Source organism: Geotrypetes seraphini, chromosome 14 (assembly GCF_902459505.1).
Source record: "Geotrypetes seraphini chromosome 14, aGeoSer1.1, whole genome shotgun sequence".
Lineage (NCBI taxonomy): Eukaryota > Metazoa > Chordata > Amphibia > Gymnophiona > Dermophiidae > Geotrypetes > Geotrypetes seraphini.
The window spans coordinates 13115240-13141924 of NC_047097.1; the positions used below are offsets into that span (position 1 = coordinate 13115240).

Sequence of the window (26685 nt, forward strand, 5' to 3'; positions counted from 1 at the left end):
CAAGAAATAAAGAAAGGAGCGGTATAAAGAGACGAAAGAAAAAAGAAGAGAGGAGGAGAGGAGAAATGGCAAATGGAAAGAATTAGGGAGAAACAGTCAGAGGAAAGCAGAAAAAAAGAGACTGGGATCAATGTAATTGAGAAAAAATGGCCTAAGGTAGAAAAGGTATTTTGGGGTTAATATTCAGCTGGTAGCAGAGAGTGTTTGTCTAGAACAGGGGGCTCAAAGTCCCTCCTTGAGGGACGCAATCCAGTCGGGTTTTCAGGATTTCCCCAATGAATATGCATGAGATCTATGTGCATGCACTGCTTTCAATGCATATTCATTGGGGAAATCCTGAAAACCCGACTGGATTGCAGCCCTCAAGGAGGGACTTTGAGATCCCTGGTCTAGAAGCTGAAGCCCACTGGCTACGTTAGCTCCAGATAGTCAATGCTAGGCCATATCCAGGCACTAGAACTGAATACCTGTGCTGGTGGTGATACCCAGAAGTTATGTAGGCATAACTAACTGGCAAAGGTAGGACTGCTATTTAAATTGTCCTACCTGCCCAGTTGGCTATGTAGGCACTGGCACTGAATATCTTCCATGCCCACATAACTTCTGGAACCAGTCTGACTCCACCTCTGCACCACCACAGCTCTGCCCACACTGTTTTGTATCCAGGGAGGTCTGTGTTTTGCCCGTGTGACTGAGGCATGGCATTCTGCTGGTGTTGCTTCTCTAGGGTAGGGTTGTCTAACATCAGTGTTCAAGGGCTACAATCCAGTCAGGTTTTCAGGATATCTATTTGCGCGCACTGCTTCCATTGTATGCAAATCGATCGCAAGCACGCAGGTGTCAAAGCCTGAAGTCTTTTAAGAAATCTTTGAAAACATATCTGTTTGTTAGAGCATTTCTATAGATTTGGCAGGCTTTTCTTTTTTCCCTGTCACTTAACGATCGCATAATTGTAAGAATTGTATGTTTGTGATATAATGATGCTGTGATACTTGGAATTATGTATGCAAATGTTGTAATCCACTTAGGTTATTAGCGGAATACAAATTTCAAAATAAATAAAATATTCATTTGGTAAATCCTGGCGAGGGATGCCTCTGCTCTAGAGTCTGGCTTCTTGGGGGTTTCTGGTCATTGATTTTCTGGTCACTTGTTTTTATATGTGGTCTTTTTATATGTGTTCTGTGTACTGTACATGTGAGCGGCAGTTTGCTGCAGAAATGTAGTTTCTGCGTAGAGAATCCTGCTTATTCTGTTTCCCCTACTATGAGGTGTGTTGGTGTTCTAGAGGCGGTAACCAGCAGCCTCAGGGCAAGGTGTCTTGGACCACCGGTACAAGAAAAAATCCTTTTTGTGAGCCGCTGCGGGCAGCACAAGGAAAATAATATGGCGTTTAGGAAAGACACCACCACACCAGGTAAGTTCTATCCAGAATAACTTCAGCTTTAATTCTTCAAGTAAAAATAAAGGTCAAACTTTGTCAGGATAATTCTAGTTATAAGTCAAACTCACTGTCCATAAGGCCAATTAAATAAGTTGTCAAAGTTCATAAACTCAAAGTCCATCAGCATTTAATAAAAAGAAAAACTCAAAATACACACTCTTCAGAGTTATCTTAATTCCAAAAAAATGAGTCAGTGTAATTTCCCTGGCTTCCCCAGCATCTGAGTGCTGGCCAGACAGAGTGTACCGTGTGGTGTTAAACCGCCATGAAAAATTGGCCCTCTATCCCACCACAACGACATGGGACTAACCCCTCTGCCTGGGACTGGGAACAGTTTACTTTCCCCCTCCAGAGAAAGTTCCAAAACTTCCCAAAAAGAAAAACAAGTTTCAACAATACAGTCCTTCATAAAGTTCAAAAGATTATCTCTCTCCTGTTCTTCAGCTGGCTTTGAAATAGCCAACACAGTCAAGCAAACAACAAAAACAAACTTTCAAAAAAACATGCAATGGTCAGTCACTTGCCTTTCACACAGCATATTTCCATAACTTCTCCAGGCAATTCAACAATGGATTCCACTTCCATATCCTGGCTCTCTTCCAGCAGCTTAGGAGACATGTCCTCTCCAGCCTCTGTCAGCTCCATGGCTTCTGGAGTTTGGCAAGCATCCAGAACAGCCCTGAGCCCTGGAACCTGTCCCCTTCTAGTCTCTGCTGCTTCTCACTCTCAAGGTATTGAGACCTCAAGTTAAGTAGTCTGCAGCCCCGCCCCAAACCTTCAGCAGGAAGTGATTTCTTGTTAATTACCTTAGGCTTGTGTGGGGGATGGGAATCCTGCAGTTCTTCCCTCCTGCTCCCTCTACAGGTCACAGCCGGAAACTCATCCCCTGACTGCAATTGGGTTTTAAATGTAGGGGAATGTGTGTAGCCTAAATCTGACTTGTGCACTGCTCTTGGGCCATTCCTAGCAGGCACAGTCTGCTTACCACAAGGCTGGTGTAATATTTGCAATGCTGCCTTTTTCTATACTCTTTGGGTGGTAACAAGAGTTGCAAGGTAGCCATAGATGGTATCCTTACCTCCTAAGGTTGGCACTGTGTGAGTAACTGCGGGAAACCATCTCATGTCATTGGAGTGTCTATCTCAGCCTCACTCCTTCTACATTCTTTAATGCAAGGCTTGAGAGTCAGTTGCTAGGCCCATTCATACTGATTCTTCCCTCTCTCCTTAAAGAAGGACACAGGGATGGTATCCCATGGTTAACCATGGGGACGTGTCATTCTCTAGACCAGTGGTTCCCAACCATGTCCTGGAGGACCACCAGGCCAGTCGGGTTTTTGGGAAAGCCCTAATGAATTTGCATGCCTTTCACCTCCATTATATGCAAATCTCTCTCATGCATATTCATTAGGGCTATCCCAAAAACCCAGATGGTTTGGTGGTCCTCCAGGACAGGGTTGGGAACCACTGCTCTAGACCAGTGGTTCCCAATCCTGTCCTGGAGGACCACCAGCCACTCAGGTTTTCGGGATAGCCCTAACGAATATGCATGAGAGTTTGCATGTAATGAAGATGATAGGCATGCAGATCTGCCCCATGCATATTCATTAGGGCTATCCCAAAAACCTGACTGGCTAGTGGACAGGGTTGGGGACCACGGCTCTAGACCAGTGGTTCCCAACCCTGTCCTGGAGGAACACCAGGCCAATTGGGTTTTCAGGCTAGCCCTAATGAATATGCATGAAGCAAATTTGCATGCCTATCACTTCCATCATATGCAAATCTCTCTCATGCATATTCATTAGGGCTAGCCTGAAAACCCGATTGGCCTGGTGTTCCTCCAGGACAGGGTTGGGAATCACTGCTCTAGACTACCAGCATCTTTTATCAGAGAGGAAAAAAAGCACAGATACCACATATGCATGCACCCAGAATACCCAGTGTATAAGTAACAGGGAGACCAGTGTACAAAGGGATTCCCTACGTTGTTTGCCAATCCTGTGTCTATGATGGAAAAGCTCAATACAGGACATCTGGCTCTAAAACCTTATAATAAAGGTGCACTGGAGACCGTCTTAATGTTCCATTATTCTTTCCTGTGAAGAAAGATCAATTTGGCTGTAATATTCTAATTGTTTTCTGTGCCCAACATTAAAAATGGAAATTTCAAGTCTTTAGTACTCGTATACAGCATCCACAGACTTTCTCATGCCCAGGTGCAAATCGAAATGTCCCTCTGTCCCATTTATCAAGGTGCAACTGCTGTTGCAGCCTGCTGTTGCTTTGGCTTTCAGAAATTTAAGATATTTTCTTTGCCGCTTTGATATCCGATGGATCAGACCTGACATTCAAATCCCTGTTGAAAACAAAGTACAAACAGCCTTATCTTAACGTCAACGCAAAGTCGCTCTAATTCACGAGGGTTCTTCAAAAAGTTTCTGCACTTTTATATTTTTGCGGGAAATGGTTGGGGTGGGAGAAGCAGTATGTCGTAGAGTATCAGCCTGTTTTACAAATCCACGCAGCAACAGCCCCTACAAATTGGGGGGGGGGGTATTATTGGGAGACAGCAGACTCGAGAGAGACTTAGGTGTGCTGGTGGATGCATCACTGAAGCCATCTGCACAGTGTGCAGCAGCCTCGAAAAAAGCCAACAGGATGCTGGGAATCATAAAGAAGGGCATAGTAACCAGATCACGGGAAGTCATCATGCCATTGTATCGAGCGATGGTGCGTCCACATCTGGAATACTGCGTTCAGTTTTGGTCGCCACACCTCAAGAAGGACATGGCAGTACTTGAGAGAGTCCAAAGGAGAGCAACGAAATTGGTAAGAGGGCTGGAACACTGCTCATACGCCGAGAGGCTGGATAGGCTGGGGCTCTTCTCTCTGGAGAAAAGGAGGCTCAGGGGAGATATGATAGAGACCTTCAAGATCATGAAGGGCATAGAGAGGGTGGATAGGGACAGATTCTTCAGACTGAAGGGGAAAGCAAGTACGAGGGGGCATTCGGAGAAACTGAAGGGAGACAGGTTCAAAACAAATGCAAGGAAGTTTTTTTTCACACAAAGGGTCGTGGACACTTGGAATGAGCTACCGGAGGAAGTGATCAGGCAGAGTACGGTACAGGGATTCAAACAGGGATTGGACGGATTTCTGAGGGATAAAGGGATCGTGGGATACTGAGGGAGGAGCTGGGATGTAACACAAGTATAGGAAGTTAACCAGGAAATGAGTATAAACCAACCAGGTCGTGCATGTGCAAGACCGGAGGGCTAGGACTTCGATAGGAAGGCAGGACTTAAATGGGAAACCAAGGTGGCAGGGGAGCCCCTTCTGATGATTCAGACAGGTCTTGACCTGTTTGGGCCGCCGCGGGAGCGGACTGTTGGGCAGGATGGACCTGTGGTCTGACCCGGCAGAGGCACTGCTTATGTTCTTATGTTCTTAAATCTCTATGGGCTTCGGGGCCGTTAAGTACTCCCCCGAAATTCATGGGGGTTCCGTTCCAGGAACCTCCCGCGAATTTGGAAATATGGTTTTTATAGGCAGGAGAGAGGAGCTGGGGCGCCAGCAGGTGCATAATCACTCATGATCTGCTTCGACCGCCTCTTCCTGTTGCTAAAGTCAGGCTACACCAATTAGGAGCTGCTTTGATGTATATTGAAACCTTTATTAGTATGTGGATCTGTGAAGGAATCAATGCATACCACATGTTTGCAGACAGAGCAGCAACCGCAGGCTCGTTGGCCAGTGTGTGCAGGTAGCTGAGTGTCTGAGCCAGGTAAAATAGATGGCATCAAGATCTCACATAGATTCTTGTATCTCGTATGGGCAATAGTAAGCCTCGCCTTTAAAGCATGAATGGCGACCAGGCAACATAAACAATATTTTCTATAGGGAAGAAAAGAGACACAGTTATCAGCTTCATTATTATGGTCTGAATGCTGATATTTATTATATTGCCTTTTTTAAACATTTAAACATTACATATTACAACTGTTTTAATACATCTTTTTTTCACTTGCAGTCCATTCGTTGTCCTTTGTGATGTTTTCCACCAGATGGCGCCATTGTATTAGCAATAGAATATCTTTTACTTTTCAGCCTATTCACATTCACCGTCTTTTTTATCGTTTCCACCAGATGGCGCCATTGTATTTGAAATACAGTATCTTTTACTTTGTGGCCATTCATCATTCTATGGTTTGTACTTTTCGATGCCTTCTCCACTTGACTTATTTGCATATTTTGTCATACTTTCTGTTGTCTGGATTTTCTGTTGTGATAATGATGACTTATCCCCTCTTCTACGAAACTGGATAGCACTTTTTAGCGCGGGGAGTCGCGCTGCTCCCCGCGCTAATAGAAGAGGGCCAAGTCTTTTCTATGCATGTCCCTAGGGGCTTTGGTGCATTTCTCGCGGGGGACTCCCTACTGCAGTTTTGAAAGAGAAGCCCTTAGGGATTTTTTAAGGTCTTCGGGTATGCGCGGTTCCTTTTTCTCGCTGACCTCTTTTGGTTCCGTTCCAAACTGGTTGCATCATTAACTGTGTCATAAGTTTGATTGTGTTTGTTTTTAAGGTGAGTCAACGTCGACAAGAACAGAGTCATGATGAGCTTGATGCCCTTCACCTTTTCCGTCTGAATACTGAGACTTTTAAAAATATTATATATTACTTTACATCTGTTTTCACTTTGCAGTTCATTCGTTGCTTTTTTTTTATTGCTTCCACTAGATGGCGCAAATACCGCATTATTTGGAATATTTTGTACTTTTGTCAATTCATCATTCATTGTCATTTTCACTATCTCCACTAGATGGCGATACATTATTATTATCCAGTATTTCCTATTACACATATAGATATTTTTCCAGTAGTTTCAGCTTATTTTATTATTTTAATTTTATTTTTACTTTCTCACCCACAATTTGTCTACACCTTGATTTTTGTATTTTGCTGTGGAGATGTGGGTGTTTTCTGTATTGCCTGTCACTCACTAACCCTCTCTTCTATTAAACTGCGCTAGCAGTTTATAGTGCGGTGAGCTGTGCTGAATGGCCAGCGCTGCTCCCGACACTCATATGAACTCTATGAGCGTCGGGAGCAGCGCAGCTCCCTGTGCTAGAAACTGTTATCTCAGTTTCGTAAAAGGAGGTCATAGAGTTCCTTTGAGTGTCGGGAGCAACGCAGGCCATTTAGCGTGGCTCTCTGCGCTAAAAACTGCTAGTGCAGTTTGATAGAAGAGGCCCCAAGTCATTGAGATTTGTGTGTGTGATAGAGGAAATATAAATTCCACTTGAAAGAAGCGTCACTTTACCTGCAAAGGACTGCATAGCTCACATCGATAACTCAGCGTTTTTGATATGAAAAGTGGAAGTATTTGTTTAGCACATTTGCTTTCTCCTCATCACTCTCCACATATTTGTTCCCAGCATCTTTTAGCCTAGCAATTCCATTTTTTATCTTCCTCCTTTCACTAATATATCTGAAAAAATTTTTATCTCCCTTTTTTACATTTTTAGCCATTTGTTCTTCCGCCTGTGCCTTCACCAAACGTATCTCTCTCTTGGCTTCTTTCAGTTTCACCCTGTAGTCCTTTCTGCTCTCCTCTTCTTGGGTTTTTTTATATTTCATGAACGCCAACTCTTTCGCCTTTATTTTCTCAGCCACTAGGTTGGAGAACCATATCGGCTTCCTTTTTCTTTTGTTTTTATTGATTTTCTTCACATAAAGGTCCGTAGCCATTTTTATCGCTCCTTTCAGCTTAGACCACTGTCTTTCCACTTCTCTTATGTCCTCCCATCCTAACAGCTCTTTCTTCAGGTACTTTCCCATTGCATTAAAGTCCGTACATTTGAAATCTAGGACTTTAAGTATCGTGCGGCCGCTCTCCACTTTAGCCGTTATATCAAACCAAACCGTTTGATCGCTACTACCCAGGTGAGCACCCACTCGAACATTAGAGATACTCTCTCCATTTGTGAGGACTAGATCCAATATCGCTTTTTCCCTTGTGGGTTCCGTCACCATTTGTCTGAGCAGAGCCTCTTGAAAGGCATCCACAATCTCCCTACTTCTTTCCGATTCCGCAGAAGGAACATTCCAGTCCGCATCCGGCAGGTTGAAATCTCCCAACAGCAGAACCTCCTCTTTCCTTCCAAACTTTTGGATATCCACAATCAGATCCTTATCAATTTGCTGCGATTGAGTCGGAGGTCTGTAGACTACACCCATGTAGATAGAAGTTCCATCTTCTATTTTCAGAGCAATCCATATCGCTTCTTCCTCTCCCCAGGTCCCTTGCATTTCGGTCGCTTGGATATTGATCTTTACATAGAGAGCTACTCCTCCACCTTTATGACCATCTCTGTACATAACACGCTTATATGTCAGCATGCCACCTAAACATGTATTTGCAAAAGAAAAGCTTAATTTACACAGCACATGTTGGCTAGGGACAGAGCATGGGTGGAGTTCCCATGTACACATGTAATTTACAGAAGACTGCATCTTACACAGGATTTCTACTGCACTTAAGCACTCGTACTTCCATCAGTGGTGTGGCTTATGTCTACATGTTAAGGACACATATATCCGCTGAGGATAGTTTTCTATGAAGAAAAGTAGCACATATGTTCCCAAGAAAGAATAAGCTCCTACTGCATAGGCAGCGGAATGCCTTTTTGTTTCGGGGGGCCCCCAAGAGCTCCGCCCAGCAAGATCCTGTGGCACGTCTCACTCTAGCTCCTGACTCGCCCACCCACCTCCTCCTGGTCGCTGTAATTTTAAGTCTTCGGGTAGCTGCCGCACAGCGCCAACAGGGAGTGATATCACAAAAGAGAAATAAGGCGATTCCTTTTTTATATTGGACGAAGAATATTTTTTTTGAGTAGCTTTAAAAGGCAGAACCTTCATTTCCCTTTTTTCCGTTTCATTTCTATTTATTAATACGCAACTCTACAGAATCACATTTATACTGTACTGCGTAGCAATCCTGTAACAGGATAATGCGATAAATTTGCAACAGATGCTCAATGGCATGAAGCCGCTCCCTTAGAGGATAGAAATGGTTACAGAAACATACTTTCTGAATAATATTTCAAGTAATGATCTCTTTGTTCCTCTCGGAAAGCAGATTAGTTGCATTTCCAAGCAGAAAAGATAGGAAGAGTAAATTATGCATCCAGACTGGGATCAAACCTGGCTGTTGCAGTTAATATCCCTACAAAAGACTCACGTTCTATTGTGTCGGCAGTACCTCCAAAAACAGAGCCTCGTAATACCATGATGGGGCATATTTCTACCCTGAGAAAGCTCACTCGTAGGGGGCTATGCACAAAAATATGCCAAGAACAACCATGTTTATCATGCGTATTAATGAGTGATGTTAATGAGATGCAAATGAGGTATTCCTTACTGCAAATAGCAACATATATACAGTATATAGACAGCACATCTATATATATATAAAATCGGAGGTATGTATATGTATGTGTGTATGTGCCGCGATCATGCAAAAACGGCTTGACCGATTTGAACGAAACTTGGTATGCAGATCCCTCACTACCTGGGGTGATATGTTCTGGGGGTCTCGCGGCCCACAACTCTATGTTGCTTGCTCAAGGGTGGGTTTACCCAAGAATTTATATGTTCTTGCTCCAGGAGGTGAAACTACAATTGTTGTTTATAATCACGTTTTGCGTTAGTTGTATTGTATTCATTTTGTCAAATATTTCACATTATAATTTGAATATTGTACTTTTTATTAAGCTGTAAAAAAATAATTTCATTCACCACTATAAAGTATCTTTATTTGAATCCATTTACAGTGTTATTGCTATAATTAAATACCCGTGCAACGCCGGGACATCAGCTAGTCACTTATAATAATCATTCAAGTTCATTTATTCCTAATAAATCAATACATACTTTCATTATTAATATTAATTACATAATTACATTTCTCAATAAATGCTACATAATCAATAAATACCTCCCTGACCACATCCAATGATGAAATAATATTGGAAACCCACATATTTGATAAATACTTATTCATATACTATTCAACTCATTTACAGTATGTAGAAATTAATAAATAATAAACTTAAATACTTCATATATATTAAACACATCACTATAATCAATCATATACACATACATACTTTAATAATTGATAATTAACCAATTAAAAATTAATATTCTTTAAACACCATCTATCTTAAACATATTAGCTATTAATTAATAAATAGATATAATCAATCATATGGACATTCTCACCCTTTTTGTCTAATAAATACATGTTCATTCACCATTATCTTAAAAAAGCATATATATTTAAATATTAATCAATTAATAAATAATTATAATTAATCATATAAATATAAATACACATTTTAACTAGCAAATTCATACAAACAACTACACTCAAATACAGTACAATAAAAATGAAAATAAAAATGAGAGTGTAAACCATAAATGTGCAGCTGTATATAATTATTTAAATAACAACTCACAAATTAATTATCAAAAAATTAGCTGGGTTTGTCTCTTTTTCATTGAGTTTTCTCACCGTGATTTTCGGCTTCCGTGACGAGTTTGAGCTGTGCCGTCTGTGGGTTGGTTTCAAATCAGGCCTAGATTAGTTTAAGCGGTGACCATTGATGTAGGCTTTTAAAGATTTTTAGATGTTTAAATTCCACATTGAGTCTGTTTTTTCATCAAATATTTCCACCACGACGGGCTTAAGTGATGCCGTCTGTGGGTTGGTTTAAAATTAAGCCCAGAGTAGTTTATACAAGTCATTTGGAATTCATTTGAGCTATGGTTCCCTAAGAATAGTCACTATGCATGAAGTTTTTTTTATATAATGAAATTTAAGATAATAGAAAATGAAGCAATGAATTTCTAAAGGATATAATTTCAATTTATAAGCGATGTGTGGACTACATTTTTTAAGTTGATATTTTATTTAAAAGTGGTGGCACAAATACATAGTTTTTGAATTTAATATCGATTTTCACATGTTAATGGAGATTAATTTTTAACTAATTTTTTGATAATTAATTTGTGAGTTATTTAAATAATTATATACAGCTGCACATTTATGGATTACACTATCATTTTTATTGTACTGTATTTGAGTGTAGTTTGTATGAATTTGCTAGTTAAAATGTGTATTTATATTTATATGATTAATTATAATTTATTAATTGATTAATATTTAAATATATGCTTTTTTAAGATTAATGGTGTATGAACATGTATTTATTAGACAAAAAGTGTGAGAATGTACATATATGATTGATTATATCTATTAATTAATAGCTAATATGTTTTTTAAGATAGATGGTGTTTAAAGAATATTAATTTTTAATTGGTTAATTATCAATTATTAAAGTATGTATGTATATATATGATTGATTATAGTGATGTGTTTAATATATATGAAGTATTTAAGTTTATTATTTATTAATTTCTACATACTGTAAATGAGTTGAATAGTATATGAATAAGTATTTATCAAATACGTGGGTTTCCAATATTTCATCATTGTGGTCAGGGAGGTATTTATTGATTATGTAGCATTTATTGAGAAATGTAATTATGTAATTAATATTAATAATGAAAGTATGTATTGATTGATTAGGGATAAATTAACTTGAATGATTATTATAAGTGATAAATATTTATATAGGATTTGCATTTTTGCACATTCAATATAGATTTATAATTAGTATTTTTGATTATTAATTAAGTTTTACGAGTTAAAATGCAGTTTCTTCAGGATGTTAAATATTAATTCATGATAATATGTGTATTAATTCTTTAATTTATATTATATTGTATAGTTCTCCTTGCTGGAACCCTTGAAAAAGCCAGTTTGGTGAAACGGGTCCCGTCGGGCATTTGAGCATTGGAGCAAGAAAAATTTTTGAATAAAGAAAGATGAAATGAAGAATGATACAAGTTGGTTTGTTCTTCTTTTTTGAATGGTTTATCCTGCTGAGTGAGGATTTTGTACTGTTTTGAACAGTCCAAAGGCCCATCAAGCACGATATCCTATATCCAACATTGGCTAATCCAGGTCCTAAGTACCTGGCAAAATCTCAAAAGAGTATAACAGAATTTAGGCAGGAATAAGCAGAGGATTTCCCCAAGTCCATTTTAATAATGGTTTATGGACTTTTCTTTTAGAAATGTGTCCATACATATATATATATTTTTTAAACTTTGCCAAGCTAACCACTTTTACAACATTCTTTGAAAATAAATTTCAGAGTTTAAACATGGACTGAAGAAAAATTTATCTTATTTGTTTTAAATTTACAATTTTGTAGCTTCATTGACCGCCCCCTAGTCCTTTTGAGAAAATCTGATATTGGTATTGTGTTCTGGAACCGAGAGGTTCTATATTACAGGCGCCTAAGTTTTAAGTTAGGACTCTCAAGTGTTTTCAGTACAATACAGTTCTGATCTTTTGATCTTTCTTAACAGGACATGTAATGTTTGCAGAAATCAAAACTGAGAATGGAAAATCAAAAGGCTGTGGAACTGTCAGATTTGACTCACCAGAAACAGCTGAAAAGGCTTGTAGAATAATGAATGGCGTAAAGATCAGTGGCAGAGAAATTGATGTACGTTTGGACCGCAATGCATAAATCAAAACTACAATTCCCATTTCTTTAGGTTCTCTTTCCAAGTAAATCATTTTTTTAGTAACAGTGTATGCTTAGAGCTGTAAAAATGAACTTTTAAGTCCCATTAGCCTTTTAACAGTATAGTGTTTAAAATACTGTAATTCTGTTAACAAAATCTTACTGAGTTTGGTTTTTAAGGACAATTTTTTCTGTGGTCATTCAGTTTAAATGAATGGTTATACTGTTTTTAATAAAATAAAAAAAAGCCATTTTCTCACTGTTACTTTCAATGTTTCATAGTGGCATTTGTTTTGTGCTGTTTGTTTTTCCAGCTTGTATTGACATTGTAGTGTAAAAAATCTTTCATAAAGTTTTTGTTTTATAAATGGATGAGAGTTGCATATTTATTAAAAAATAAAAAAATTAGTGGCCGGGGGGGTTCAACAGATGACACAAACATCTTTACTGAGCATATTTTTAATTCAATTTATTGGCACATATGTTAGTCACTGCATGCTTGTATTATATTATTTCCTATAATACCAAGCTCATATAAAACGGATAATGAAGCAAATACCAAATACATTATTAGACAGACTGCGCCCAACTTTTTATCTAGTTTCCAGCCATTTAGATGAACTGCCAGGAAAATGAATATGATTGAGAAAAGAAGTGAAACACTAGTATAAGTAAATCCATTGCTGTTTACTTGCACGGGTGAGGATCTATCAATGAAGGCTGTTTTAATAAACCAAGGAAGTCCCAAGCATAGCATGTCAAATACATTAGATCCCACAATATTGGACATTGCCATATCTCCTTTACCTAGAGGAAAAATAAAAGTGCAAGTTAATGGCAAAATAGTTCACCTATATGCAACATTTAGGGCTCCTTTTACTAAGATGTGCTAGCGTTTTAGAACTAATGCCAGCCCAATACTGGCGCAAGTATCTAGCGTGCTAAAACCGCTAGCGCAGCTTAGAAAAAGGAGTCCTTAATGGCTGATTCTCTTTTGACAAGCAGGATTGAATCAGCCACAGAAGTGGGAGATATCAGATTGCTGGGATGGAGCAGCTCTTCTAGAGCTCAGAACTAAGTGAAATTTCTGTGCATGCACAAACCTTTCCCCAGACTCCTTTTTTTAAATAATTTCTTTATTCATTTTTAAACTTACATCAAGTGTACAGTAAATATCTACCAAATATAATACAACATCACTTGAAAAATTTTCAATATCATACACCAAGAAGATTTAACCCCCACCCCCTCCCAAATTCATATACAACTAATATATACCACATAAAAATAATATCTTACGACAATCATCTATATATTCTTAATGGAAAAACAAGAAATCCCCCCCCCAATCCACATGTGTATTAAGATTGGGAAAAGTGTAACTTATTCATTACTATAATTTAATAAAGGTCCCCATACATCCTTAAATTTATTATAATATCCTTTTTGAACAGCCAACGCTCTTTCCATTTTATACACATGACAAACTGAAGACCACCAAAAACAATAATTCAGTCTTCTACAGTCTTTCCAATTATGTGTTATTTGTTGGATGGCAACTCCTGTTAATATCAATATCCCCAGACTCCTGTTTAGCTCTGCAAACATGAAAATTAAGCTCTCCTTCATAAAACTTTGAAAATTCCAATACTGTCTTGCTCATCTTCAACTTTTTCTTTGTGACTCTACAGCACTGCAAACGTCTGGTACCACTATAGAAAAAATAGTAGCAGTAAAAAACCAAACTAAAAGGCAATATCATATATTGGACTTTGGCACTGGCTAAACCCAGGGTTCTGTGCCTACCCTATATGCAACAGAAGAATGGCAAACAACCAATAGGCATGAGAGCTGTCTCATCTCTCTTGGACTTGCTCATTAGTAAACATTGAGCCTGAAGAATGTTTTGGGCATAGCTGGCACAGCATAATTCAGCATGTGTTGCTTTTGTTGCCTCATGTAGTGACCCAAGAGTGTCGTCATGAAGAAAGTGGACTGGACAGGAACAACACTTAAGTAAATCTTCCCAACCTTTTTTCAGCTGTGACCCTATTTTAATAGTTACAGAAACCACACAAGTTGGTGATCAATTTGTGTGGTCATAGAAAGCATGTGACCTCCAGACGGTGCAGGACAGTGAGTCACCTGCCCAGGTTGTGATCCCATTTAGGGGTTCTGGCACACAGTTTGGGAAGCTCTGATTATAGAATTCATGTTACCTTTATGTCTAATAATAATAATAATAACTTTATTCTTATATACCGCCACAAACTTGCGACTTCTAGGCAGTTCACAATGAAGAAAAACTGTACAGACAGTGAATTACAGAGTATAGCATTGAACATCTTGTGATAGTTCTAGGAAAATTACAGGGTCAGTGAATTACACGGTTTCACAGTGAGTAACTTTATACAATCGGCGGAAATTGAGAGCATAAGTAGGATAGGAGAAAGGAGATTGCACGGTCCATGAGTTACAAGGTGCAAGACTGAAAAGATGATAAAGATAACTTAAGAATGTTGGTGAGGAACTAATTTGTTATCGTGGTCCATTAACGGAGGACAGGCAACCAGTGAATGAACTGGTAACAATTAAAGGTGGAAAATTGGCTGAAGAGGTTGAACGGGCTTCTTAGGGGGGGAGGTCTGGTTAGGTTATGAATTTCTTAAACAGGGTGGTTTTTAATTCTTTCCTAAAGACACTATAGGATTCTCTGGCGGCATCGGTGAAGTAGCCTAGCCAAGTGTGCAGTCTACCTGCTTGGAATTTGAATGTTCTGTCTAAGAAGGTACGATATCTACAGCCTGTGATATTTGGGTAGGTAAAGAGGTTACGGTAGCTGAGTAGCATTATTGATTCACTGCCATCCATTGCCTCTGGTTTAAACTACAGCCTGCCTTATATAGACTGATTAAAGCTGCTGTCAAGGCTTTTTAAATCTTTTATTTACCTTCTGCAGTTGCGTTTTTAATCCTAAATGAGGACTTGGATTCACATTTTGGGAAGTTAACGCTCTAAGCATTGTCCTCAGCACAGAACCACCTCTAAAGCCAAAGAACTTGATGCTACCTGTGTTAATTCTTCTGCCACAAAGAAGTTACACCATTCTGTTGACATGGTCCAAATTTTTGTGTTAGCTTTGGAGATCATCTTATGCATGTTAATATAGTCTTTGGATTTACACTGCTGACAACTTAGTATAGACATGAGTAGTGTATCTGACCCCCCTTCCCCCCCTGAAAGTTGATTCTGCCCTAAAGGCAGTGGTTGTAGATTTTTTCAGAGGGTCACTGAGACTAAGCTGGAGTGATTGGAAGGTGTAGGAGGTCTCTTTTCTCAAGGTGGGGGGGGGGGATTATAAAAAGAGAGTGAGTGAGAAACTCAGGGCTATTGGTTAGCCTATACTCCTGCCAAAGTCCTAGCATCATGGGAGGCTCCTTTTATGGTTCCTAAGGAGTGGATAGAGAGTAGAGAAATTAACAAGAACTGATCAAAGCTTTTGGTGTCCCTTTTTCTCCCACCAAAGCCCTGTGTACTGAGGGAGACTCCTTTTGTGATTGGGTGTGAGAGAGAGACTACTAAGTCTGACTACCGGACAAGTAAGAAGGAAACTTAAGGGCTTGAGTATGGAGGGAGAAAACCTTTTGGTCCCTGAGGGGAAGACAGAGAATAAATAGTTACTCTAACCAGAGTACAATAAGGAGATAGTGATGTGAACTGCTAAGGATCATTTTTTGAACCTGTTGATTGCCATTATATCTGAATAGTTTACAATTTGTTGAATAAAAGAGTTCCAGTTTGTTCGGTTACACCTTGGGCTTGGCTGTTCATTCAGTGCGAGAGCAATACCTGGCCTAAGCATGGTGACTGAGCCCTGGGATTACGTCATCTTCGGCCTATGCCCAAGCTCAATAAGAGCAGTGAGTGTTTGCAAGTAAGAAGAACGCTCATCTTTTTGGGAGCGCTAGTTACGGGGTGTCCATTAAAGGCACCTAGCCCCATACCAGTTCAAATAGACTTTACAATATTATTACAGACTTCATCCACGTCTACCTCACAAGAAAAACAAACTACCATACAGGAAATAAGGTAAGCTGTTTCTCGTATAGAAAAAGCATTACAAAGCACAAGATTATATAAATTTTGCCAGGACACTGCTGTTAAATTGTTGGAACATGAAGAAAAATTAATTTGCTAAAGTGGAATCATCGGTATCTAATTTGAAGTCAGCTGTGGTGTTAAGAGTCTGATACAGTCTCATTTGGAGGCAACTGAACATCTTTCTAGTGCCAGGAATTTGAGATTGCTTAATTTCCCAATTACTCATTATTTGTTATCATTTGAACTCTTCAAAATGTGCTTGAAGGACATTTTGCCATATCATAGTAACATGACATGAGATGATGACAGATAAAGACCCAAATGGTCCATCCAGTCTGCCCAACTTGATTCAATTTAAATTTTTTTTTTCTTAGCTATTTCTAGGCAAGAAACCAAAGCTCTGCCTGGTACTGTGCTTAGGTTCCAACTACCGAAGTCTCTGTCAAAGCTCACTCCAGCCCATCTACACCCTCCCAGCAATTGAAGCCCTCCCCAGCCTATCCTGAACCAAACGGCCACATACAGACACAGACCATGCAAGTCTGCCCAGTACTAGCCTTAGTTCTTCAATATTTTCTATTATTTTCCGATTCTAGATCCTCTGTGTTCATCCCATGCTTTTTTGAACTCCATCACTGTTTTCCTCTCCATCACCTCTCTCGGGAGCGCATTCCAGGCATCCACCACCTTCTCTGTAAAGAAGAATTTCCTTACATTGCTCTTGAGTCTCCCACCCCTCAGCCTCAAGTTATGCCCTCTGGTTTTACCATTTTCCTTTCTCTTGAAAAGATTTTGTTCTACATTAATATCTTTCAAGTACTTAAATGTCAGAAATCATATCTCCCCTGTCCCTCCTTTACTCTAGGGTATACATATTCAGGGATTCCAGTCTTTCCTCATACGTCTTTTGGTGCAAACCTCCTATCATTTTTGTCATCCTCTGGACCGCTTCAAGTCTCCTGTCCTTTGCCAGGTATGGTCTCCAAAACTGAACACAATACTCCAAGTGGGGCCTCACCACCAACCTGTACAGGGACCATCAACACCTTTTCTTCTACTGGTTACACCTCTCTTTATACAGCCCAGCATCCTTCTGGCAGCAGCCACTGCCTTGTCGCACTGTTTTTTTCACCTTTAGATCTTCGGACACTAACACCCCAAGGTCCCTCGCCCCTTCCGTACATATCAGCCTCTCACCTCAGCATATACAGTTCCTTCTGATTATTAATCCCCAAATGCATTACTTTGCATTTCTTGCATTGAATTTTAGTTGCCAGATATTAGACCGTTTCTCTAACTTTTGCAGATCTTTTTTCATGTTTTCCACTCCCTCCACGGTGTCTACTCTGTTACAAATCTTGGTATCATCCACAAAAAGGCAAACCCTACCTTCTATCCCTTCAGCAATGTTGCTCGCAAATAAATTGAACAGGATCAGCCCCAGCACCCAACCCTGAGGGACTCCACTATTCACCTTCCTCTGAGTGACTTCCATTAACCATCACCCTTTGGCATCTGTCTGACAACCAGTTTCTAATCCAGTTCAGCACTTTGGGTCCTAATTTCAGCCCTTCAAGGTTGTTCAAGAGTCTCCTATGAGGAACCGTATCAAAGGCTTTGCTGAAATCTAAGTAAATAACATCTAGCATATGTCCTCAATCCAGTTCTCTAGTCACCCAATCAAAAAAATTCAATCAGGTTCGTTTGGCATGATTTACCTTTATTGAAGCCATGTAGCCTCGGATCCTGTAACCCATTAGATTCTAGGAAGTTCACTATCCTTTCTTTCAGCAACACTTCCATTATTTTTCCAACAACCAAAGTGAGGCTTAACACCCTATAGTTTCTTGCTTCATCTCTGTGACCACTTTTGTGAATAGGGACTACATCCGCTCTTCTCCAATCCCCAGGAACCACTTCCGTCTACAGAGATTGGTTGTACAAGTTTTTAATAGGATCCGCCAGAACCTCTCTGAGCTCCCTCAGTATCCTGGGATAGATCAAGTCTGGTCCCATCGCTTTGTCCTCCAGTTTTTCAAATTACTCATAAACACTTTCTTCCGTGAACAGCGCAGAATCTACTCCATTTTCTTGCGTATCTTTGCCAGACAATCTCAGTTCTTCTCCAGGATTTTCTTCGTGAACACAGAACAGAAGTATTGGTTTAGCACATTTGCTTTTTCCTCATCACTCTCCACATATCGGTTCCTGGCATCTTTTAGTTTAGCAATTCCATTTTTCATCTTCCTCCTTTCAGTAATATATCTGAAAAAAATTTGTCTCCCTTTTTTACATTTTTAGCCATATGCCAGACGTATCTCTCTCTTGGCTTCTTTCAGTTTCACCCAGTAGTCCTTTCTATACTCCTCCTCTTGGGGTATTTTATATTTCAGGAACGCCAACTCTTTTGCCTTTATTTTCTCCACCACTAGTTTGGAGAACCATATCGGTTTCCTTTTTCTCTTGTTTTTATTTATTTTCTTCACATAAAGGTCCATAGCCATTTTTATTGCTTCTTTCAGCTTAGACCACTGTTTTTTCACTTCTCTTATGTTCTCCCATCCTAACAGCTCTTTCTTCAGGTACTCTCCCATTTTATTAAAGTCCGTACATTTGAAATCTAGGACTTTAAGTATTTTTATTTTGCCCCTGCACTGGGCTTAGGTCAGAATGGCCAGGCTGGCAATTGGCAAACACAAAAGAGAAACAAACCACAGTTTGCATAAAAATCAAAAATACTTTTCAAATAATAAGATTCTGCTAGGACAGTTCCTTTATAGACTTGCAATGTATTATACACTTCAGCAAATCATATAAGAACAAGCAGAGAGATGAAAAATAATAAACTTCACTACTGGGTTTTAGCTGCTTGTAACTGCTTGCGCTGCAGGTGGACGCTAAAGTTTATTCAGGCACTGTGATGGCTTCATATAGGTAAGCACTTCAAAAAAGAAGCTGTCCCATTTCCTTCTTGGTGAAGAGGTGAATGTGGTCTGGTTTACACAAGTTGAGAGAAAAGTTTACACATTAGCATTCAAGTACAAAACCAAATAAATGCCAATCTTCTTGGTCTGACTTTATGGCTCTCAAAACTTCTTCCCAGACCCACATTCAAAATAGCTCACATCTGGCTGAGATGCGAACCTGAGCAGTAGGAAAAAAAAAAAAACACCTCACAGCCAGTAAAAGAAAACTTCATACAGTGACAGGCAGAGAAACCTCAATACTTCTGACTTTCCCTCAGGTTTCTTCAACTTTAATTCTCAGTCCTTTCTTAGGGGAAAAGAAGAAAAAACAAAACTCCCCACGAAACAGCTTCTTGCTTCTGCTAACAGAGGTTTCAGCCCAACTCAAACCAAAAGGGCAGACCCCCCCCCCAAAAAAAAACCCCCAACAGTTCAAAGGTTTAAATATGCATTTCAGGGACCCACCTCCAAAAACTCAGGGAAAATCCTGGGTTCCATTGCTTCCCAACCTTGACGTAAATCCCCATCCAAACAAAGTTAGGTCTTTTTTTAAAGTCTAGAACCTTTGCTATTGAATGAGCCCTCTCTATACCCATCTTAATATTAAACCTTACCATGCAGTGATCACTGGATGCCAGATGATCACCCACTGTAACATCAGAAACACTTTCCCCATTTATAAGCACTAAAGTCCAGTATGACCCTACCTGATCTGATCCACCCATGCAAATGAGGGGAAATACATGCATAAATATGAAGACAGCGATTCACTAAATAGAAGAAGGAACACCGATTGGGCTGGCTGATCCAATAAGAAGCGACTGCTGAGGACCAAGTCGCTCACGTCCTTGCCGAATGTCCTGCTCTCTGCCGCCCTGAAATCCCAGCATCAAAACTAAAATAAAACATTTTAAACACATCTCCCTTGTGCAAAAAGCGCAAGAAGGCAAGCTCTGCCGACTCTCCTGCTCTCTGCCGCCCTTCCCTGCAGTGTAAGCCCGTGGTTTTAACTTGGCTCACGTTTATTACATATGAGGGGTGCTGAAAAGTTCTCAGCCCAACAAACCAACTTCCTAAATTCTGAGCATCATTTTGCCACTGTAGCTGAAAAGAGTTTCTTATTTTGTTAAGTGCCAACTTGCAGAAACAAAATTCTATATTTTGCACATTGCTTCAGATCATTGATTGAACCATATCCACGTCATTCTTTTCTCGGTTGTGCTGAGAACTTTTCAGCACCCTCCTCGTATAATAATAATAATAATAACAGTTTATATACCGCAGGACCGTGAAGTTCTATGTGGTTTACAATGATTAAAAGATGCTACAGATTGAGTAGAATTAACAAAGTTAGAGGTTAGTGATTAACAGCTCTAGAGATCAGTTATTATGGACTAAGATTGTACAGGTCAGTTACCTAAATATTTCAGGAACAGATATGTTTTTAGGTGTTTCCTAAATTCCCCATAAGTAGTAGGCATAAGCAGTTGTTCCAGGTCTTTACCTCATAATGCTGCCTCATGTGAGAAAAGATGTTGATGATGTCTTTTAAATTTACATCCTCTAACTGATGGGGAAACAAAATTCAAGTGTGAGCTTCTCTTATGTCTGTTGGTTGTGAAAGAGATAAGGTCAGTTATATATTTAGGGGCTAATCCGAATAGTACCTTAAAGCAAAAACATTCAAACTTGAACCTCACACGTGCCTCCATTGGCAGCCAATGCAGAAGTCGGTATTAAAGCGTTACATGATCGTATGAAAAGGAACATATTTTTCCAGTTTATCTGAAAGATAAACAAGAGCATGCATATAAAAGCAGAACTGCTTAAAGGAAATCTTTGCCATAATCAGAGGCTATTGCAATGCCATAAGAATAGGATCACATGATCCAATGTCTTTTTTTACAGTGATTTTGGATCAACTGCAACCTTTTCAAACTTTTAGCCAGACTTTGATATAATGAATTGCAGTAATCTAGCCTACTGACCACTTTAACCCCTTCTTTGGAATTCTACGGCCTTAGACCTTCGTACCAAGCCGTTGTTTTCAAAATTTAGAGCATTGCTCAAAACCTTCCTGTTTACAAAGGCCTTTAAAGGCTGCTGGAGTGGTGATCCTTTGGGAGACACAGACCCTGTGCTATACTTATTAAACTTATATAGATTGTGACAGGGAATCAAGATCTGAAGCATCATAGTCCTATCCCTGTGTCAGTTCCCAAAGCTAGAATTGGCCATGCACTGCAGGTCAAAGTTTCAAAGCTAAAATGGGGAAAGTTTGCTGCTTTGTTTGCTGTGTTTATTTTTCTTTGTGCTAAAACCTGAGCCCTGGGCACATGAGTATAGGCGTTTGAAATGTGCTCAGCTGGACTCTAAAAGCAAAGCTAGAAGCTTTATGCTGTTGTGGACATTATATGAAGTTTTTCCTTTGTGTGGTTTTTTTGCCTTCTCTCTAATGTTTGAGACTGTGTTTAAGAGAGAGACCAGAGGTGTAAAGGAGACTACGGTATTCTTCTGTTTTCACTTTGCCTGAGGAAGAACAAGGAAGTGGCTGTATTGTGCAATACAGCCTGCGTAATGATTGGGCGGGCGGGATTTTTTTTTTTTTGTTGAAAGAAATGGGATTCAGCCTACCCAGTGCAGGCCAGTGGCATCCAGGCCCAGTGCTGCTTGTAATAGCAAGGGCCTAGCCCTCTGGGTGAAGCCAGTACTAAAGTTTGGGTTTCTTTTTCCCTGCTTGGAGTGCAGGAAAATTATTTTTGTCTTGGGTTTGGTTTTTTTTCTGTGCCACAGGCACGGGGGAGAGGAGAAGCAGAGAAGCCAAAGCTCTCCTTCTCCCAGGAAGAAAATGACTGTTTTGAATTATTGTTTGCGAATGAGCTGCAATGTTCTTTTGAGTTTTTTTGAGCTCTGCTATTGCTACTCTCGTGAAGGGAAAGTGAACTGTAATCCTGACAAGTTAAAATAAGTGGCTTTAAGTCAAGCCTGAAAATAAAGCTGAAAATCTTGATTTTTCACCTGCAAAGACTGTGTGGTGTTTTGTGAAATCTATCAAATTAAAGCCTGCATGGGAGGCACTGAATCTTAGGCAGTACGGTTAAGTCACACACCCAACTGCTCGGTCGGACAGGGTTCAAGCCGGCTCTGGAGCAGTTAGCCGGGTGTCCCTGTCACAAGATACGTATTAGTTTTCTTTTTCACTCTCTCTTTCTCTTGCATTTAGTAGCGTTCTTTGCCTTATTTTAAAAAATTGTTTTATAAACTGCTTTGCTAGAGCAATGTTAGGAAATTCTACTTTACGGAGAGGGTGGTGGATGCCTGGAATGCGCTCCCGAGAGAGGTGATGGAGAGGAAAACGGTGACGGAGTTCAAAGAAGCGTGGGATGAACAAAGAGGATTTAGAATCAGAAAATAATATTAAATATTGAACTAAGGCCAGTACTGGGCAGACTTGGACAGTCTGTGTCTGTATATAGCCGTTTGGGGGAGAATGGGCTGGGGAGGGCTTCAAAGGCTGGGAGGATATAGATGAGCTGGAGTAGGTTTTGACGGAGAGTTCGGCAGTTGGAACCCAAGCACAGTACCGGGTAGAGCTTTGGATTCTTGCCCAGAAATAGCTAAGAAGAAAATACTAAAAATTGAATCAGGTTGGGCAGACTGGATGGACCATTCGGGTCTTTATCTGCCGTCATCTACTATGTTACTATGTTATCAAGAAAAGGTGGCATAAAAAGTCAAATAAACCATAAAATAAGCAATTTAAGATAAGGTTTTAGCTAACAAATTACTTTTAAATGGACCCCGCCCCCAAATAACCAAAGAGCAAACCACAGGGCTTATCTAAGAAGAAAACCTCAATGAATTGTCACAATGAAAGCCTAGACTTATTAATCTAGTAGCGACAATGGCTGATCCTGTACCATGGGACTGTCAAGGGCTTGCGTTTTTCTGAACAACTACAGAGGATCTATGGGCTCCTTTTGCTAAGCTGCGTTAGGGCTTTAACACGCGGAATAGCACGTGCTACAATGCTGCATTGAGCTGGCATTAGTTGTAGCGTGGGGTTAGCGCGCGCTAATCTGCTTTGTGCGCTAAAAACGCTAGCGCACCTTAGTAAAAGGAGCCCTCTGTGTCTGCTTCGTTCCGTTATTTATTTAAAAGATTTCTATCCCACATTATCTAAAACTCTAAACAGGATACAAAGGACTCCTTTTATCAAGCCACGCTAGTGGGGTTAACGCGTGTGACGTTTCATCACCCGTTAACCCCCACGCTGGCCTAAAACTACCACCTCCTCAAGGGAGGCAGTAGCGTCTAGCGCGGCTGGCGGTTTAGCGCGTGGTAAAAAAAGCCCAAAGAAACTAACACAGTAAAAGCCCAAAAGTGCACAAGTTAAAACAACAAGAGCAACCGGGTCATCAAATTAACATTGGGCAAAAATAGAATTCAATCTGCAGTTCAAGTAGTATTGCAATCCACCTTTATAATTGGGAAAGGAGGTATAGCAAAGCGAATTCACTCTAAAACATTGCAGGTGATCCGAAGAGATTCCAAATCAAATCATGTTTACATCGCCAATTAACTAATACCACACCAAATCGTCCTTCAAAAAAATCACCAACTGGATGTCATCAGCAAAAAAAAGAAGAAAATTTTAGATTGTAGTCAGTCAAAATTTCAGTCAGTGGCGTCAAATGCACGTTACTCGAGAGGGTTCAGAGGAGAGCGAAGCGTCTGATAAAGGGGATGGAGAACCTTTCATACGCTGAGAGATTGGAGAAACTGGGTCTCTTTTCCCTGGAGAAGAGGAGACTTAGAGGAGATATGATAGAGACTTACAAGATCATGAAGGGCATAGAGAGAGTAGAGAGGGACAGATTCTTCATACTTTCAAAAAAATAAAAGAACAAGAGGGCATTCGGAAAAGTAGAAAGGGGACAGATTCAAAACGAATGCTAGGAAGTTCTTCTTTACCCAACGTGTGGTGGACACCTGGAATGCGCTTCCAGAGGACTTAGTAGGGCAGAGTATGGTACTGGGGTTCAAGAAAGGATTGGACAATTTCCTGCTGGAAAAGGGGATAGAGGGGTATAGATAGAGGATTATAGTGGGCACGATGGACCTCAGGTCTTACCCAGCAGAGGCATTGCTTATGTTCTTATGTTAACATCTCTGACCAAAGCTTCCTTCCCTTTTTCTGTTGATTAACATAAGAACTGCTTAAAAAGTGTTACCTGTGAATCAGTGGTCTCAAATTCAAACCCTTTGCAGGGCCACATTTTGGATTTGTAGGTACACTTCTCTCTCCGTATTCGCTGTGATAGGGGATTATTAACAGAATCGCAAATACTGAAAAACCGCGAATAACTTTTTCATATGTTATTTGCTGTTTTCTATTAAAAACCACCGAGAATATGGTGAAACCGCGAACAACATGGTGGGAGATCTGGCCTGTTTCTTAAAGGAGAGGCAAAACACGGTGAACAAAGTGCTGGAAATCAGCGATTTTCTCTGTAAATGCTTGGAATCAGCGATATCTCTATGCAAGCTGATGTAATTGGGGGGAGGAGCCAGCAAGCTAAAAACTGTGAATAATCGAAACAGCAAATGCTGAAACTGCGAATATGGAAGGCAGGGCCGGATTTTCCTAAATCAAGAAGGGCCTACATTCAAATTGTTAGCAAAATTAAAATTACACTATTCTAAAAACAGTGAACACTAAAACACTGAACCGAAAATAAGGAGAAATTCTACGCTTCGGGATCGGAACCAGCTCCGGCCGCAACGGGGCGCTGACTCGGCTTCTCCCTTTCTTTTTCTTGCCCTGGGAGGAGGATCGGGGAGGGAAAGATGTCAGTCCGGAAACAACTGGGCAAAGCCCAGCCCCGCGGGGAGAGAGGCAAAACGTGGATCTGTCAGGACAGGGTGGCCCAGACTGGCATCGGTGTGGGGGGTTTCAGTGGAAGGGGGATGGAAGGCAGGCGGGCATCGGAGGGGGGGTGAGGTGAGGAAGGACGCACTGGGGGCACTATGGACATAGGAAGGGGCAATGTTGTGTGTTATGTTTGATTAGTTATTGTTACAAGTACTATATATGGTGCTGAGAATAAATGTCCAAATAAGTGTTCTCGACTTTTTTTTTATTTATTATCCGTGTCACATTTTTTATAAAGGTTAGTACCACATGCAATACTTTACATTTCTCAGCGTTGAACTTCATTTGCCATTTTGTCGCCCATTCTCCTAGTTTGTTCAAGTCCCTTTGCAATTCCTCACAGTCCTCTTTAGTCCGAGCTTCCCTAAATAGTTTGGTGTCATCTGCAAATTTTATTATCTCACACTTCGTCCCTGTTTCTAGATCATTTATGAATATATTAAATAACAGCGGCCCGAGCACCGAGCCCTGCGGAACACCACTCGTGACCCTCCTCCAGTCAGAGTAGTGTCCCTTCAACCCTACCCTTTGTTTCCTACCTGCCAACCAGTTTCTGATCCATCTATGTACGTCTCCGTCCACCCCATGGTTCTTCAGTTTCCGGAGTAATCGTTCATGGGGCACCTTGTCAAAAGCTTTTTGGAAATCAAGGTATATGATGTCTATGGGGTCACCTCTGTCCATCTGTTTGTTAATTCCTTCGAAGAAGGATGCATGCATGCATGCATGCTCAATGCCCGGCAGAGGCAGAAGTTCTTCAAGCGGCACCGGCACGTTCTGTGGGCTGCGTGCCGATGCCAGATGGGGGTAAGTTTCAAGTTGTTCAGGCGGGGTTGCCAGTTTGCGCAGGGGGGGGGGGAGCAGCGCCACTGGCCTCGGGGGGGGGAACGTATCAAGTGAATTTCCATTATTTCCTATGGGGAAACTCGCTTTGATATACAAGCATTTTGGTTTACGAGTATGCTTCTGGAACGAATTATGCTCATAAACCACAGTTACACTGTATTAAGATGCCTAGATTATATAAGGATACATGGAAAACCTTAAAATGTGTGAATAATTTAACACCTATTTCGGTTCATAAATCAACTCATCAGACCCTGTGGCTAAACTCCAAAATTCAAATTGGCAGATTTAAGGTCTTCTGGAAGTATTGGATGAAGGCGGGTATATGTACTTTGGATGATGTTATTTCAGATTGTAAGCTGCTTGATTTTTCACAATTGCAACACAAATTCGGTCTTAATAAATCACAAAACTATAGATGGTTGCAGTTGAAGCAGGCCATTCAGGTTGGGTTCCCTGAATGGAAAAATCTCAGTAATCAGTATAGTTTGCCCTTCTTATGCTTTCAGGTAGACTTCCTGGGACATCAGGCTGCTCAGTGGTATAAATTAATATCTGGATTTTTAAATAAGAAACCAAAAACTGGTCTTCAGGATATTTGGAGCATTGAGATCAAGCATCAAATTACTGCATCTCAATGGCCACATATTTGGGCTTGGAGGATGAGATGTACAGTGTCTGCATCTATGAGACAAACATGGTTTTTTTCTGTTACATAGAGCATTTTGGACC

General features: G+C 40.3%; 1 protein-coding gene and 1 long non-coding RNA gene across 3 annotated transcripts in view; both read right to left on the reverse strand.

The window, feature by feature from the left end:
- The window catches only part of LOC117348610 (retinaldehyde-binding protein 1-like), a 42058-nt gene extending 39989 nt beyond the window's left edge, over window positions 1-2069 (reverse strand). For both annotated transcript variants that reach the window (XM_033920924.1, XM_033920923.1), the window contains exon 1: window positions 1969-2069. In XM_033920924.1, the coding sequence (XP_033776815.1) occupies window positions 1969-1982 (14 nt within the window). In that variant the 5' untranslated portion in view covers window positions 1983-2069. The remainder of the gene's footprint in view (window positions 1-1968) is intronic.
- Window positions 2070-12559: 10490 nt separating this feature from the next.
- The window catches only part of LOC117347966, a 42085-nt gene continuing 27959 nt past the window's right edge, over window positions 12560-26685 (reverse strand). Inside the window, exon 2 of the long non-coding RNA XR_004536876.1 lies at window positions 12560-12912. This is a non-coding gene — a long non-coding RNA (uncharacterized LOC117347966). The remainder of the gene's footprint in view (window positions 12913-26685) is intronic.